The 15,003-nt window shown below is 52.9% G+C and overlaps 6 protein-coding genes across 6 annotated transcripts; 4 read left to right on the forward strand and 2 right to left on the reverse strand.

Moving 5' to 3' along the window:
• Positions 1-290: 290 nt before the first annotated feature.
• AB675_1509 (uncharacterized protein) lies at positions 291-713 on the forward strand (the record flags this gene model as incomplete). The annotated part of the gene is made up of 1 exon (XM_018141406.1): positions 291-713. One exon carries the CDS (start codon positions 291-293, stop codon positions 711-713), a length of 423 nt encoding a protein of 140 aa, XP_017997201.1.
• A 909-nt stretch (positions 714-1,622) lies between these two features.
• AB675_1510 (uncharacterized protein) lies at positions 1,623-2,629 on the reverse strand (the record flags this gene model as incomplete). Its single annotated transcript, XM_018141408.1, has 3 exons — positions 1,623-2,214; positions 2,275-2,473; positions 2,545-2,629. The coding sequence occupies 3 exons, from the start codon at positions 2,627-2,629 to the stop codon at positions 1,623-1,625; spliced, it is 876 nt and encodes a 291-aa protein (XP_017997291.1).
• A 2,799-nt stretch (positions 2,630-5,428) lies between these two features.
• On the forward strand, positions 5,429-6,813 carry AB675_1511 (uncharacterized protein; the record flags this gene model as incomplete). Its single annotated transcript, XM_018141409.1, has 2 exons — positions 5,429-5,529; positions 5,580-6,813. The coding sequence occupies 2 exons, from the start codon at positions 5,429-5,431 to the stop codon at positions 6,811-6,813; spliced, it is 1,335 nt and encodes a 444-aa protein (XP_017997233.1).
• Positions 6,814-7,248: 435 nt separating this feature from the next.
• Positions 7,249-8,043, reverse strand: AB675_1512 (uncharacterized protein; the record flags this gene model as incomplete). Its single annotated transcript, XM_018141410.1, has 1 exon — positions 7,249-8,043. The coding sequence occupies one exon, from the start codon at positions 8,041-8,043 to the stop codon at positions 7,249-7,251; it is 795 nt and encodes a 264-aa protein (XP_017997173.1).
• Positions 8,044-8,618: 575 nt separating this feature from the next.
• On the forward strand, positions 8,619-10,092 carry AB675_1513 (Homogentisate 1,2-dioxygenase; the record flags this gene model as incomplete). The annotated part of the gene is made up of 3 exons (XM_018141411.1): positions 8,619-8,692; positions 8,755-9,854; positions 9,908-10,092. 3 exons carry the CDS (start codon positions 8,619-8,621, stop codon positions 10,090-10,092), a joined length of 1,359 nt encoding a protein of 452 aa, XP_017997270.1.
• A 3,135-nt stretch (positions 10,093-13,227) lies between these two features.
• AB675_1514 (uncharacterized protein) lies at positions 13,228-14,477 on the forward strand (the record flags this gene model as incomplete). Its single annotated transcript, XM_018141412.1, has 2 exons — positions 13,228-13,607; positions 13,655-14,477. 2 exons carry the CDS (start codon positions 13,228-13,230, stop codon positions 14,475-14,477), a joined length of 1,203 nt encoding a protein of 400 aa, XP_017997212.1.
• Between the last annotated feature and the right edge of the window lie 526 nt (positions 14,478-15,003).

The following is a 15,003-nucleotide window of genomic DNA, read 5'->3' on the forward strand; positions in this document are numbered from 1 at the left end:
CATATCGTGAGAAGGTGACATATATTCTGCCAGAGTCTTCCCCATGGGAGGATACTTCTGTCCTTTCTAATCTGCCCAAATCTCATACTGCTACCGTTTCGCTTCGATCAAAGCTGGTCCTTTGACTTAAATCTCACTTCAGTCTCACACATACCTTTCAATCTTCCAAGACCATCTTCAGTTCTGATTCTCGACCGCTGGATGGCCTCTCGATTTCCGTTTATCCAACTTCCTTTCCACTTCCACAACTTTCCAGATCCAGCACCAGAGTCCTCCCAATCACACCAAGAATGGCCTCCAACACCACCGCCCAACCCGACACCGTCTCCGTCGAACTCACAGCAAAACCACTCCTCGACATCCTCGCCAAATTCTCAGCCAGCATCATCAAACGCCTCGATGCACGCTTCATGACAGAGGCCTCAGAAGGCGAGATCGACGAGAAACGCGTGCTTGATATCCTGCGCGAGATCGTGAAAGCCGAGGAGGAGTTAGCCAAAACAGAAATCATGGAGTTCATGGCTCCGGAAGCGGAACGTCTGTGGGAGATGTCGGACAAAAATGCAAATGCCGATGCATCGATTCCGGATCGGGAGAGCTTTGAGGTGGTGGAGGGAGCTGGAGGCGATGACACGCTCTACTGCTTCTGCGAACAGCCCGAATGGGCCTCCGATGACCCCATGACTGGCTGCGATGGCGAGAACTGCAAGTGACGTTGGACCTTTGACGGAAAGCGTTGAAGCGTCCGAGGGCTACCGCTAGCTGGAGGGTTCTGGGGCTCGAATTTGGGTGCGGGGTGTCTTGTCAAGCGATTCCACGAGCCTTCGGAGGGCTTCCGTCAGGTCCTGCTGGACTACCGTCAGGTTCTGCTGGGCTTCCGTCAGGTTCGCCAAGGCAGACGTCAAGACAGGATCGACGGTGGCGGTTGTGTTCGCGTTCTTTAGCCACTAGCCGTTATAGTTGCTATTGAACATCAAAATCGTGAAGACGAGGCCAAGGGTTTGCAGCAGTGCCGCCACGACTACCGCAATGACTGTGAAGCGCTTCTTAAAGTGGCCCAGCCGCGCTTCTATATATTCGCGTTCGCGGACCTTCGGCGTCTTTTTGATGCTGAAGGCAGGCAGCATTGCTCGTGTAGGGATGGATGGTCTAAGGATTACTGTTGAATGTCTGGATAACAATGTGCCGAGAAAAAGAGAAGAATATCTGTGTAGAGAATATGATGAGGACAAACAGCTTCATGAGTTGAAGATGTGTGGTTCCACCAGAAATGCATTGAGACCGAGCTGTTGAAGAAGAATTGGCCGAAGGACGAGGTGGAGAAGTGGTTCTGTTGCGATTGTGGTGGATACGCGATGAGAAAGAAGCGCAAAGGGAAGACGCCAGGGTTGGGAAAGGGGAAGAAGCCAGCTGGTGTAGCGAAGAATCGGAAGCAGAAGAGAGGTGGTAGGAAAGGAAAGAGCAAGTGAGTGAGAAGCAGAAAGCGAACCGGAAACGAAGAACGGGAGCAGTGCGTTTGGAGCTCAGCATCTGAGAATACACGCCAGGGGGGGACTCTGGGCCGAAATTTACGACTTCTTTGCAAATTGTATTCCATCAGATTTGACACGCCAGGGAGGCCTCTACCAGAAAACGAAACACCTGGTCTCAACACTTTGCCTAGCCGCCTCGTCCTCCGTTCCGGGTACTACTATTCCAGTATGCGGCGTCCCATGAATTCCTCCATCATCGCGACTATCGAAGATCCGGAGGAACAAAACCTCCTCGCGCTTCATCCCGCTACACCAATGCCAACGATGATCCGGATTGTACTTGACGGTGGAGGCCTGATACACCTTCTCCATCGATACCGCAACAGCAGCTCCTGTTCTGCTCTTCGGCGAGATGAGGTCTTTGTTCACAAGATCTGCGTGGTCGACGGTCGTCCGAGACAGGAGCGCAAGGGGATCTCTGCGAACCAGAGACAATGGTTGCCAGACGTTGATTATGCCCCATCGTCGACCTTCAGACATGGTCGGCCAGTCTTGTTTGAAGAGCTCGTCGCCTAGAGTCTGGGCGCCCTTTGGCGACTGGTCAATGTGGATGTAGCGAACCGGATGACAGCCATTGATCGTCTTGTCGTTCGCGGCATCGCCTTCGGCTTCCACAGCTACGGCTTCATACGTTTTCTTGCGATGGATATGCGAAAAGGGGACGACTTTCGTCGCGCCGACTCTGCGAATGCTGTCAGTGCATCTTGACTAGCGAATTCGCTGGGTTGGTAGTGAGCCTGACTTCTGTTTGAGCAGCTCTGCCACAGCAGGCCAGTACTCTGCCTTTGTTCTCTCGTCGTCTTCGAAGGCGTCGTATGTGAGATCATGCTTGTGCAGCTCAAACCCTTGCTTGTCCAGACTGAACTCTTCTTCTCGACCACGGATGTCGGTCACCTGTACTTGCTTCGCATCATGCTTGCGGCGGTACATTGATGCAGTGCCTGTACAGCAACCTCAGTTCTGGCTGCACCATACCACAGACGCAGATGCTTATTTGGGCATCTGTACTCACCGATCTTGTAGGCTTCCTCCGGTCCGAATGCATCGTAGTTGACCGTTGCCGTTACCATGCCCCGTACTATTGGTCGGTCCGACATGGTGGTCTCGACAGCTCAATGCTCGCGCATATGTACACACAGAGACCAGAAGGTGCTTCCCAGAATCTGGTGTGAGGCTCGAATGCCCTTCGTGTGCTCTTGAGACGCCCCTCGAGTACTCTTGAGATTCCTTTTCAGACGCCCTTCGAGTGCTCTTGAGATCCCTTTTGAGACGTCCTCGAGTACTCTTGAGATTCCTTTTGAGACGCCCTTGAGGCGAAGCGGAATAGACCAGGGAGTTCTATAAGAGAGTGGAAGTCGACGAATGCTGGAGTGGCCTTAGATCTCGACTGCGTCAGTGCATCATTCTGAGCCGCAGCGTCTGGTCGTATAGTCGGATTTTCGCGTGCGGAACACGAGGCACCGCGAAAACGGGCACACCGGGTCTCCAGGAGCTAAGCACATCGGTCTTGCAGTCGCTGGCTAGCCTATCGCGATCTCGGGTTTCCATAGCCAAGCCAAATCTCTTGCCCAATTGAGTGGTGATTGCAGGGAAAGTGCGACTAGATCGATATGTGGGCAACGGTGGAGAAGCTTCTCAACTGGCTGACATAAGCCTGCACGCCTGATCCATGATCGACAACGGGGCCGCAAAGGGTGGCGGACCGTGCATGCCGAGCACATATATGTTGCTTCGCGCAGAAGGCGGAGGCGACGCAGTTGCGCCGGATTATGCATCGGCGGAACACGTGTGATCCAGTCCTCTTCCCCACAGCTCCCGAGCTATCGTCAACTGCGATGAAAAAGAATTTGAAAGCCCTGAGCAGAGAAAGGATCAGCCGAAAGGCTTCCGTGGCTAGTCCTCCTATACATATAGTCAGCAAAGGCGGTGGCATCTTGCCACCGCCAGATATAGCACGCGATGAAACATCCCGAGAACAAACATCACGGTTCTCAACCTTCGTGATGACTGACCAACAGGAACTTGGACGATGCTCCAATCAAGGTACTTGGTCGAGGTTGGTGAGAGACTGATTTTTGGTATCTCAAACCACTTCTCGCCTTGCGGCCACACGGATGAGTCCGCTCATGCTCGCATGCGGACCTCAGAGAGTTTGCGCGACCCAAAGAAATGGCTTAGACATGGCTGAACATAATCCAATGAGTCCTTTCCCGTGTCGACACCACTTAGGGGATTCCTGATGCGCATCCAAGAGTGCCGCATGGCCGCGAATGGACATGGGTACTCATTATCATTGACCGACGTTTTAGCTGCACGCGTGGAACAGGATGTGCACTTATCGACACAAAGATCGACTGACTGGAACCTCAGACATAAAAGTCGAGTCCATTCATACGCAAGCACGCTTGCGTGGCTTATTCACTGATATACCACCAACTCGCACGAACTCGGCATTCTTGAAGACCACGCGGTGTCTCTTGGATGCGATGCGTCCTTGGGATAGAAATGAAAGGCAGCCCGAGAGTCTCTTCTGACCAGGAATGGACATGGAAGTCGGCATAATCATTGACCGACGTTTGTCAGTACGGGGCAGGATGTGCTCTTACGCGATCCGAAGATCGGCTGAATTGGAACGTCAGACATTGAAGTCGATTACCATTCATACACTTTCTCAGCGTGGCTTAGTCACTGTATTCAACCATCTCAAACGAACTCGGCATTCCCGGTCAGAGAGTTTCTCGCGGGCCACTCGAAATGAAGGAAAGATTGTACTCAACGATAGGAGAGCCGGGCCAAGCTCGCGTCGTGTGGGCCATAGTATGATGTCTGTGCCAACAAATTAGCATTGCGGCTGCGAACATTTGGCTCGTACTTAGTGATGAGCGTTGCGCAAAGGACAAGGAAGGGATGACTTCCTGTAAATGAATGCGACTTACAATAGACCAGCAGCACCATAGAGCGCAGTTGCTTCCCTGAAAAGATCGAGCGTGGATGGGGTTGCGAAGGAAGGCGCGGAGGAATTATGTAGAAGAAGATGGGGACGGATGAGTGGTCGCGACATTTGAAGAACTTTAAGCCGCCGCGTTTGACACAGTGGAGCAAAATCAGGCACAGCACGAAAACCAGTCATATCTTGGCACGCGGTTGCCTTGAATGACTCGCTATATCCTCATTCAACTCTATCATAACTGCTTCATCACTTCACTTCGACTTCAGGTGTACCAACAATATAAACAGTATCTCGCTCGTTCATCTCCCACCTGAGACTTCCTGCTAATGGGGCATCACCGCCAACATTTTGCAGTAAGACTGCGTTCATTCTCCGCTGATGAATCCTCCATGCAATTTTGTAGCCGGACGGTAATGTTTCTTTCGATAATGTGTCAACTAATGCTCCTGCTGTTGTGCCGATTGACGTGGTGTGTGTCGCCTTCCTTGTCTCTAGAATGAGGTGAAGAAGTAAGTCAGTCTTGCAGAAGCATTCTATCGGCTACCCAGTGCCCCAAAGTGCCCCCAGCATTGATCGGCATCTGCCCGTCACTTGACACTGCAATCAGGCAACTCCCAGAGTCGGAAATGTCAACAAATGGTGAACCGGTGAAACGAGGGGCATCCATGCGCGTGGCTCGACCAAATGACTCCCTAGAAACCTCGAAATTTCGTCTTCAAACCCTCTTGGCTTCGCAGCTTCATCCGCACAATTTTGTCTGGCACCACCACCCATTTCCATCCACGAATGCGTACAAGGTCGTGGGACAAATCATCGCAGAAGGTGTACTCGGACTACTCTACTTGAACAACTGTCGGATACGGTGAGTCTACCAGAGCTGATGTGCGGGTTTGTGTCTAACAAGTCCCCAGAACGAAACACTTTCTCGCTACGCGTGACCCTCAGCATGGAGGGCGATCTTGCACTAGCACCAGAAGATATGCTCAAGCGTCCAGGCACCCCACTGCAACCCGAAGGTCCTATGAAGCGCCAGGCAATTACCATCGCGTAAGTTTCCTGAGAGACTATAAAATACAGCGTCGTTAATGACTCGATAGCCAAGATGTAACAGCTCCCACCGTCTTGCAAGACAAGAGCACCCTTCAATCCGCTGCCAGTAGTGCTTCACACCGCTTGTCATCTAGCAGCTTCGTTCCAGATCTTGGCTCTGACGAAGAGGCTATGCTTGCTGCCCCCAGCGCTCTATCTCGCTTTCTAGGCGCCAGCGTTGACGCACACACTTCCGAGCCTGGCGACGACGATCTGTTCATTCATTCGCTGAAAGCAATTATCATCAGAGAAAAGCGAGATGTCATGGAAGTATGCGAAGCAGTCCTTGCTGGCTGTGTTCCAGATCCGCGCCGATACGATGAAAGCTCAGCTGCCGCCACGGTTGTCCGCATGGTCAACAAACTCAATAGCGACATTGAGGATTATCGTGAGGAAGCACGTGTCGCGAAGAAAGAGTACGATGATCTGAAGCGTCAGAACAAGGAGTTTCGCGCCATCCTCCGGTCCAAAGACTACAATTACGAGCCAGCTCCCCAAAATCCGCCGTCGAAGTCCCAAGGCGAACGAAAGCGTGTTCCTAAGACCAGTCCACCTTCCAATACGCTCTCAATCGTCTCCATCGATGCAACTGGCCCTGCGCCCCACGGAGGCTTCCCTGATGGAGCAGATCCAAACAAGATCTTTACCGCAGCGCTACAGCCCAAGGACGACACAACAGGTGCCAAGGTCACTTTCTTGGTCAATCTGATTGGTTTGGCGATCGATTACTCCTCCGCGGGAAGTCCTATTGCACTCTACAAATGTGTTCAGGATCTGGAGACTGAGTCTACCGTTCCCCCCAAGTTCTCCGATGTTAAGCGCACGGCCATCGAAGCTCTTACATCTCGCTTTCCTGTCGTGTTCAAGGGAGTGGAGAAGGTGTCTATCGCTGTGTGGTATCTTGTGGCCAAGCTCCCTGGCACTGACGGAGCAACAATTCTCATCGAAGGTCAACGTGACTTGAGTTCTTGGGTGCAGAGTCTGGCTGACAATCACAACGGTCGTTCCACCGCTCCGGAAACCCCACGTGGTGTTCTCACTGTCTACGTTGCTCGGCGCTCTCAGCGTGACAGAATGCAAGCCCTTGTCGAGAATCAGCACAGCGTTTCGATTCCTTATGGCAAGGAAGCCGTCACTTCCAGCAACGTCGCCGTCAAGGCCAATGCTACGAAGAACGAGGAGGCTGCTGTCACCGGCACGGTCGAAGAAGGCAGCAGCTTCGCAAACGCCACCGAAGCCTAGAAAGCGAATGCAAACCGGGGTGAGACATTGCATTGTACCATCACAGGGAGGACTCTGCTCATGGATGGAGATTTAGGATCACAGCGCATTCTTGGAGTTTGGATAGAATTCCATTGCGTACGCATCTGCGCCTCTAGTCGAGGTGAACAAACAATCACGGGCATTTGCGTCTCGTGTGCGAGACCTGTGAATCACTGGCCCAGCACAGCCCACTGGCATACGAAGTTGGCATGAGTCCAAGCTCAGAGAGTTACGCTTGGGTTTAGCATTCGAAGGCTCTCGATTCGAGCTCAGAGTCTGCTGTGTCGTAGTCGACCCCTTGAGCAGTCGATTTTGGGCAGCTCCTCGAGATCGCGATCGTAGTAGGGTCAGTATGTTAAAGCAAGTCGTCCTGCTCAAGCATGTACTTGAGAACATAACATGCAAATTCGAGATTCATAGCTTCGCCGCTGTGCCTATAGGTCCAATTCTCTCCCCCTCAAACTTCATATGCGCGTACTCCCTATACCCTTTATTTCCCAGACCCAACACAATCCTCCGCTTCGCAAAATGCTCCGTGTGATGATACTCCTCGTGCTTCTCAATACTCTCCCAGCCAACATACACCAGATAGCACCGCATGTGCCCATCGACTTCCTCTAGGAGCTCACCACCCGCAATACCAACACAGCCAGATACGTGCCTGACGATATGAGTCCAGAGCGGCCACGCGCCTTCATGCCAGGTTGCATCCGTGGAGACATAGATCGCAGAGCCGGTGACCGGGCTGGACGGAGAGACCGGACTGGGTCGATCAGGTGTGAAATGGGTCAAACGGACGTGTCGAGCGAAAGGTGCGGGTGCATTGGGTCTTAGTAGAGGCTTGACCAGTGAGAGGAACTGGTCATAGGCTGCTGAGTACAAGAAGTTCCTATGTTGTGCGAGTTCGGTTCGTACTGTGTTCAATTTCTTGTCAATTCTCGTACAGTAGCATGAGTCGTTCATCTGGCGAAGAGTAGGAGACGAGATCCATTGCACGGCTGGAGACCTACCTGTCTGGAGTTGCACATTTGTACGGTCTTCCGGCGAGCGACCCCATGACAGACGTATGAACCCCTGTTGCTGCTCGATTACATCCAATGCCCTCGACCAGGAATGTCCTGCGGCTACCGTTGGATCATTCAGGTCCTTCTCAGCTGGGATGTTGAGGTAGAGAATCTGAGTATATGGCGTCTCCTTTGTTGGCGCCATCTTGTACCGGCTTCAGAAATTCGTGGGTTCTCCCCACAGATCAGGTGGTCCTGCCAGGATTCGCCCATGAGTAGGTACTTCTACACAAGATAGAGTTGTCGGTCCACCAGGGTAGTCCCCACGAACCATCGTACCGAGGCAAGCTCGTAATTTTGCGGGGTTTGGCCCCCCTCGGCGCCGTGCACCACTCCTGCCACTCCCCGATGTATCCTTCCAGTGCTTGGCCGCTTGCGAGTTGGCATCGGGGGTCATGCAGATGCCGTGTGACGAAGATGACTCGCACGCCTTACACATGGTGGAAGTCGAGTGGCACCATTGACTTCACGTCCTTGGCCGAAGGAAAATCTCAGCTTGAGCCGGTAGACGTAAGCCGGACCTCTCGCATCCCTCAACCTACGGTGAAGCCATCGTAGTCCCCGACGGGGTCAGCTGTGGGTCACTTTGTCGCCGCTACGGCCAGCAAACCCGCAGTCGTGGCACATACGGCAACGAGCAGTATATATACCTGAGCTGAGAATCTCTCCCAAGTCGGCCTCCTCCTTCAGAGCGACCAGCGGAGCCACTGTATCTTGACGATGAGTTACCCAGCCACGGCATTCGCGGTGAAGGACACCTATAAGTACCTGGAAGGCCTCGGAAACTATCATTCGTACGTCGTGAAGGCCGCCACGCTCTGAAGTAGCGTAGTATGCCTCAGTGCTGACAGAACAGATCCGAAGCCTTCCCCGGCGCAAATGCCAAAGTCAACAACAGCCCGCAGAAGCCGCCGTATGGATTGAAGACGGAACGTCTGAGTGGGACGTCCTTCACTGCACCGCGGGAGTCGAACTTGCAAACATGGATGTACAGGGCCACGCCATCGATGTTTCATGCTGAGTACATGCCTTATGGTAATGGGGAGACACCGGCAGCGCCAACATACCTCTCTCCGAATTCGTACATGTGGCCCAAGTTCCCTTCTGAACCAAAAGCAGACTGGATCAGTCAACGTCTGCTAGCACAGAACGGGAATCCTGCCACGAAGGAAGGCCTGGCGATACATCTGTACTCGGTCTCTGAGTCAATGCCGGAACACACTGCCTTCTCCTCCATGGATGGGGACAGTTTGATCATCCCACAGATCGGTACGCTCGACATTCAGACCGAGCTCGGGAAGCTGCTGGTTCGCCAGAACGAGATTGCTGTCATCCCTCGAGGCATGCGATATCGCGTCACCCTTCCTGATGGACCAGCGCATGGCTTCATCTGCGAGCTTTTCCAGAGCCACTTCCAGCTTCCCAACCTGGGCGTCATCGGGTCAACCGGGCTTGCGAATCCTCGTGAATTTGAGATTCCTGTGGCTTACTTTGATGGGAAGCTGTCCGATGACGGCAAGGTCGCTGTCGCGAACGATGCAGAATATCGACTGATCACACGCCAAGCCGGGCGTCTATGGTCCTGCACGCAAGCTTCCACGCCTTTTGACGTTGCTGCCTGGCATGGAACAAATTATCCTTATAAGTTCGATCTCGCCAAGTTTTGCGTTATGGGCAACATGCTCTTCGATGAGCATGATCCCTCGATGTATGTTGTGCTCACGGCGCCAGCTTATAGTGAGCCTGGCAACGCGATCGTGGAGTTCCTTATCATCCCGCCTCGATGGATGGTCAGTGAGAATACGCTGTGGCTGCCGTACTACCATCGAAATACGATGAATGAGTTCTACGGCCCGATTGTGAATGCTCAGGAGCCAACACATCCGCTCAATCAGGGTAAAGAAAAGGGTTCCAGACCATTTGGCGCAGGCCTGAACGGTACAATGGTCGTTCATGGTAAGTCTGCAGCCTAATCATCGAGAAAGCCCAGCTCACTAACATTCACCCAGGTGCGACCGAAGCCGAGCTCGAAAAGGCGAGCAATGCACCGTCGACGCCATCCAAGGCGATGAACGACGGCATGTCCCTCTTTCTGCTCGAGACAGAGAAGCCGCTGTTTGTCAGTGACTGGGCGGCAGAGGCGGCGATCAAGAACATGAACGGGAAGAATAAGCCAGCAAACTCCAAGTTATAAGCACGGACCCCTAGGCTGCTAGGCTAGGTGCTATGACAAGGAGTTTGACACCGCATCTTAAGCGCTCCACCATTCTTCGATTGACAATTTTGTTTTGTTGGAGCGTCGAAGTAGAGCTTGCTGGTGGCTTGCGTTTTGGAGAAGGGCTGCGGTTGCCATTATTCTCGCTGCGGTCTACGAAGTCCTTCTAAATGATGGAATCTGATGCTGATACGCACGACTGCTTGCCAGTCCGACGATTATTCAGTACTCAATCCTGAGCTTTCGATGTCTGGCCGAAAGATGACGTCGACTGTCCTTGAATTATTCTCAGACAAAGACAGCTACCGTGCAATCTCATCAATGGTGAACATCCGTTGTTGCTTGCCGTCTGAAACAAAGAACACAATGTGCCGAATCTATTCTGGGACTCGGAAGCCCAGCAATAGTGCTGTGCGTCGTGAGTACGATATAGTGTGATGGACCGAAGCGGGCAGTGTCAAGCTGACACTACCATCGTTCCCGCATCACCTCAACAGAACAGTCGCCAAGTTTGGAAGACATTCCAACGGATAATCTCCACAATGCTGACATTTCTCAAGCTCACACCGGAGGAAGGGCCGCGATGCATTCCGCGTGGGACAGTCGTGTCGGGAGCTTCAGAAGCACATATTCCTTTATCCAGGTGGCTCGAACTCACGCCAAGTCCACCGCGACGCAAAGCAGGCATCAAGTCCAGATTCATTGAAGCGATCGCCGCGGACGATGAGGAACAATGCGCCTTGAGCCAGTATAGTCCAAGAAGCAAGGCTTTTTCTGGAGCACCGAAAGCCGAGTGCCGGAAGGGAACGAGATATGTGCTGCGTTTCGGGAGATTGAGACGTGTACTTGCCTTAAGGAAGATTTAATGTGCACAGGCTTTCGAATCTAGTGCTGAAGCTGACTTGGGCGGAAGCGAACGATAAATGACTGGGATGAAAGTCAGTGGTAGTGCTCTGCGCGCCTCGGAGGACGTGCTTACGAATCGATTCCGTTGTCCTTTCCATGTATCATCACACGCAGATGGACGCACTCTTACATCTTCAATCAGATCGCTCATCCCAAAGCACCTCTTCTCGTCGTCGCACCACTGTTCTTGCAGTGACCGAGCGAAGCTGTCGGCGTGGCCGCTAGCCTCGACCTCGTGCCCCTCGCCGCATCGAAACTGGCATCGCGCTACTTCTCCAATCACCACTTCGAACTTCAAAGAGCTCAAGTTGGTCAGTGCACTAAGGTCCATATCCTCGACCTCCGCGCCAGCTCCCGTACTGGTGCCGCAACACGTCAGCAAACCCATATCCACTCGTTGGACCAAAGTTCTGAAGTGCGCCAGATCAGATGAAGCAAGTCGAGGAAATGGTGCTGCCCAATGATTTCGCAGTTGCGTGTGCGCGAGTAGCGGTGACAGATGCACTGTCAAATTGGCGGAAAATATGGGCAATGCCTCCGACCGGATCTGCTTATTTGCGATCAGAATTGCTGGAAGAACGATGTTTTGACTGTTCAGCGCGTTGAGGTTAGGAGAAGCTTTGATGGAATCGCGCCAAGTGAGCGTATAGCGAGGCGTACAAGTGTGGATCGTAGTGTTCTGGAACAGGTGCGCGAAGATTTGGAGGCGTATCTCTGTCGGCAGCGCGAGCAGCGGCGATGGACTATCGAGGACGTCCATGGCAGGAGCGTAGACAAACAGGTTCCGAATATTGGGAAACATCTTGAATATCTTTTTGCTCCCAACAGGCCTGATAACGTAGACTTGGCAGTCCAAGACGACGCCGAACTTTGGCCCCGAAAGTAACCGATATCTTACCTGCTCGAATTGAGTGCGGTAGAGATTATTGCGGCGACGCGCCCTCGTTAAATAAAGCAAAGCTCATGCTCGATGGCATACTCGACGATGCTTCGTCAGGCTGACCTCGAGAAATTGTTGTTGTTCTCGACGGGTGGCTTACCTGAACATCGGAGCACGCTAGCTACCTATAGCAATGAGCAAACCCGCCGGTGCCGACACCGTGAACAGCTGAAGCAGCTTCACTGTTGGCGGTTCATACGACGCATGTATCCTGGATCATCTCGTAATCATGTGAAGCGAGGGCCCGTTTGTCACTCACGGGTGTGCCGATTGGACGCCGTAACGATCTATTCGTGTCCATCTGAACGAGGAAAAGGCCCTATGGACCGCGCCATGCCGTAGGATTCCAGCTGGGCAACAAGGGTGCTCAAACATGAACGTCGATACGGCCATAATGACGGGACCCTTGCGCCCTTCCTCTGTGTAAGAGCACGGCAATCTCGGAGGTAATTGATGTGAACTACCAGGCAGGGCAATTGTTTTGCAAACGGGTATATTATGCGCGGCATCGTCACATCCGCATCGATAAGTTCGGGGCCTTGGCATACTCACTCATAGCATGAGACACTAGAGCAAAGTTATCGTGAAAGGTTCTGAAGCGAGCTGTATCCCGGCATAAGGTGGCAGGTTGGTCACAGTGAAAGCGCGACGCAACCAAGGAGCTACCTACACCTACGTTTATGGCTCACCCGAGCCACCGTATTCAAGACCGGCGCGCGGCGTCCTGTAGCCTTCAGAAACCTTCCGAGTACGCTGCTTTACTGGAGGGCTTCTCTGCAAAACGTCGACAGTAGTAAGGCATGAACGGAGGCGCGTTTCCATGGTGGCCATGCTCTGGGACGCAATGCTAAGTGCTCATTGAAAGAGATTCAGCGGGTTCGCGCACGGACTGATCGTTCTCTTGCGACACTACCAAGAGCTGTAGTCCATCGTTCCTTCAAGGAGTCATGACTAGGTTCACGACCGTTCAGACAGGACGCTGAGGCGATGACAGATCTGCATTTTAGTCCTTGCTCTTTAGAATGGTTCGTCCCACAGCTGTTGGGCGATCTCGAGCGTGCGCGACTTGTCGGAGGAAGCGAATCAAGGTAGGAGACGATGTTGTTTTGACGTTCATGAGGCTGATAGGCGTGGAATAGTGTGACCTGGGCAGACCAGCCTGCAAGAGATGCATCGACGCCAACGTAGTCTGTCCCGGACCGCTGGAAGGGCCCATTATCTTGATCTCTGAGAAGGGAGACAAACCGCTCAAAGCGTCCCGTGTCCCAATGTTCGCAGGAGCTGCTGGTGCATCTGCGTTGACGCCCGTCGTCTTGCAGAAGAAGGCCACGTCTTCCATCCTGCTCTCAACATTCGTACAGTACCTAGCCCACTCAGCTCGTCGTTCGTCTTGGACATTTTCGTTACTGGACCTGGCGACCGATACACGCGTTGATACCTTGTCTTTTCGGTCCGCTCTCAATGCTGTCTCGCTTGCGCACTTCGCGCACACGTCTCGTGATGAAGTATTCGATGTCCATGCCTCCAAAGAGTACGGTCGGGCGCTTGGCTATCATCGACAAGCACTGGTTAATCTTCCACAGGCCAGACCGCCGGATGCTAGAGCTGTTCTCAAGCAGGCACTGCTCACCAGCACCCTGTTGTCGTAGTATGTCTCCCATGATGTTTGCATTGACTATTCTAATCAAAGTACAGCTACGAACTGATCGCTGCCGTCAATCCTGTCGCATGGAGCAATCATACAGCAGCAGCTGAACAACTACTCTGCACCATGGGCACGAAATTCATTTGGGACGACTTGTTCGTCCGGCAAATAGCAGTCTCAGTCCGATCGCATGCGGTTCTCCGCAGTACTGTATACCAACAGCAGACGATCTTTGCCACGGAACCATGGTTAGAAGCTTCACGAGAGTGGACCAAGTCGCAGGAGCAGTCAATTGCTCGGGAAGCATACGATTGGATACTGGAGTGGCTGCTACGGATCTCAAGCTACCGCAATGCCATCTACAATTCGAATAGAGACGGCACGCACGTCTCCAGCGACGTAGCTCGTGCAGCTTTTGAAGCAGAACTCCAAACGAATTATACGGACTTCCTGCTTAGCCTCGAGCCTCCCATATTCCCTACGAACCTACCGCTATTTGACGGCTCTGTTCTGTCGAAGTCCGCAGAGCATGGAGTGACCTCGCTGCCTGCCTTACCGCGGGCTCTGAGGAAGCAATTTACGTCCATGGCTTTCGCATATTTCCACGCCGCGGCGCTACTATATCAAGTATGTTTCCCGAGAGCAGACGTGAATTGTGGCCACAACGCAGTACACATTATCAACGTCGGTCTCTTCTTGGAGCAAGATGAACGCACGAATGCAACAGGAGTGCTCAGGATGGGGTTTCCCTTCGCCATGGCATGGCTGGGTCAAAAGAGCGATGAAAGGTCTCGGCAGGTCGGGCGTACAGTCTTCGAGCGGTGGTGTCAAAGGGAGGGCATGGCGGGTTTGGGCGTCCTTATCTTTCGTTGAGTTGTAGCTGGCGGTACATTGGATGCATCGCAAGTGACAGCACCATCAGCTGGCTAAATGGCAAGGGCCTTATGGGCGGACAGTAGTCTTATCTTATAATCGCCTGCAACTCGTCTTCGCTCTCTTTGTCCGCCAGAGCGAGCCAGAGGTCTGCAAGTACGACAACAAGCTAAGTGCCACGATCGAACTCGATATATCTGTCCAGTACCTGTTAATCAGCTTGAAGTTCCCACCGACATCTTGGCTTCTCGATACGAGAATTCATCGAGCATTTCCAGATTCACGATCGCTCCAACATCGCCTAGACCACCTTCCAAGCGAGCATGTTTAGGCGAAAGAAACAGGTGGTCTGGGCGCCACCGTCGGCTACCAAGTCCGTGACCATCTGTTGAGCCCGTAGGCCGTCCGCTGACGTCAATTCGTCCCATTTCCGTCCCACCAACAACGTCACCCTCTTAACGCGTCCCGCGAAAACAAGCAGAAATCTGGGTTTGCTTAATCACTGACAGCACACTAACTGCAAGTC

Source organism: Cyphellophora attinorum, assembly GCF_001299255.1.
Source record: "Cyphellophora attinorum strain CBS 131958 chromosome Unknown Contig25, whole genome shotgun sequence".
In the NCBI taxonomy this organism is placed as follows: domain Eukaryota; kingdom Fungi; phylum Ascomycota; class Eurotiomycetes; order Chaetothyriales; family Cyphellophoraceae; genus Cyphellophora; species Cyphellophora attinorum.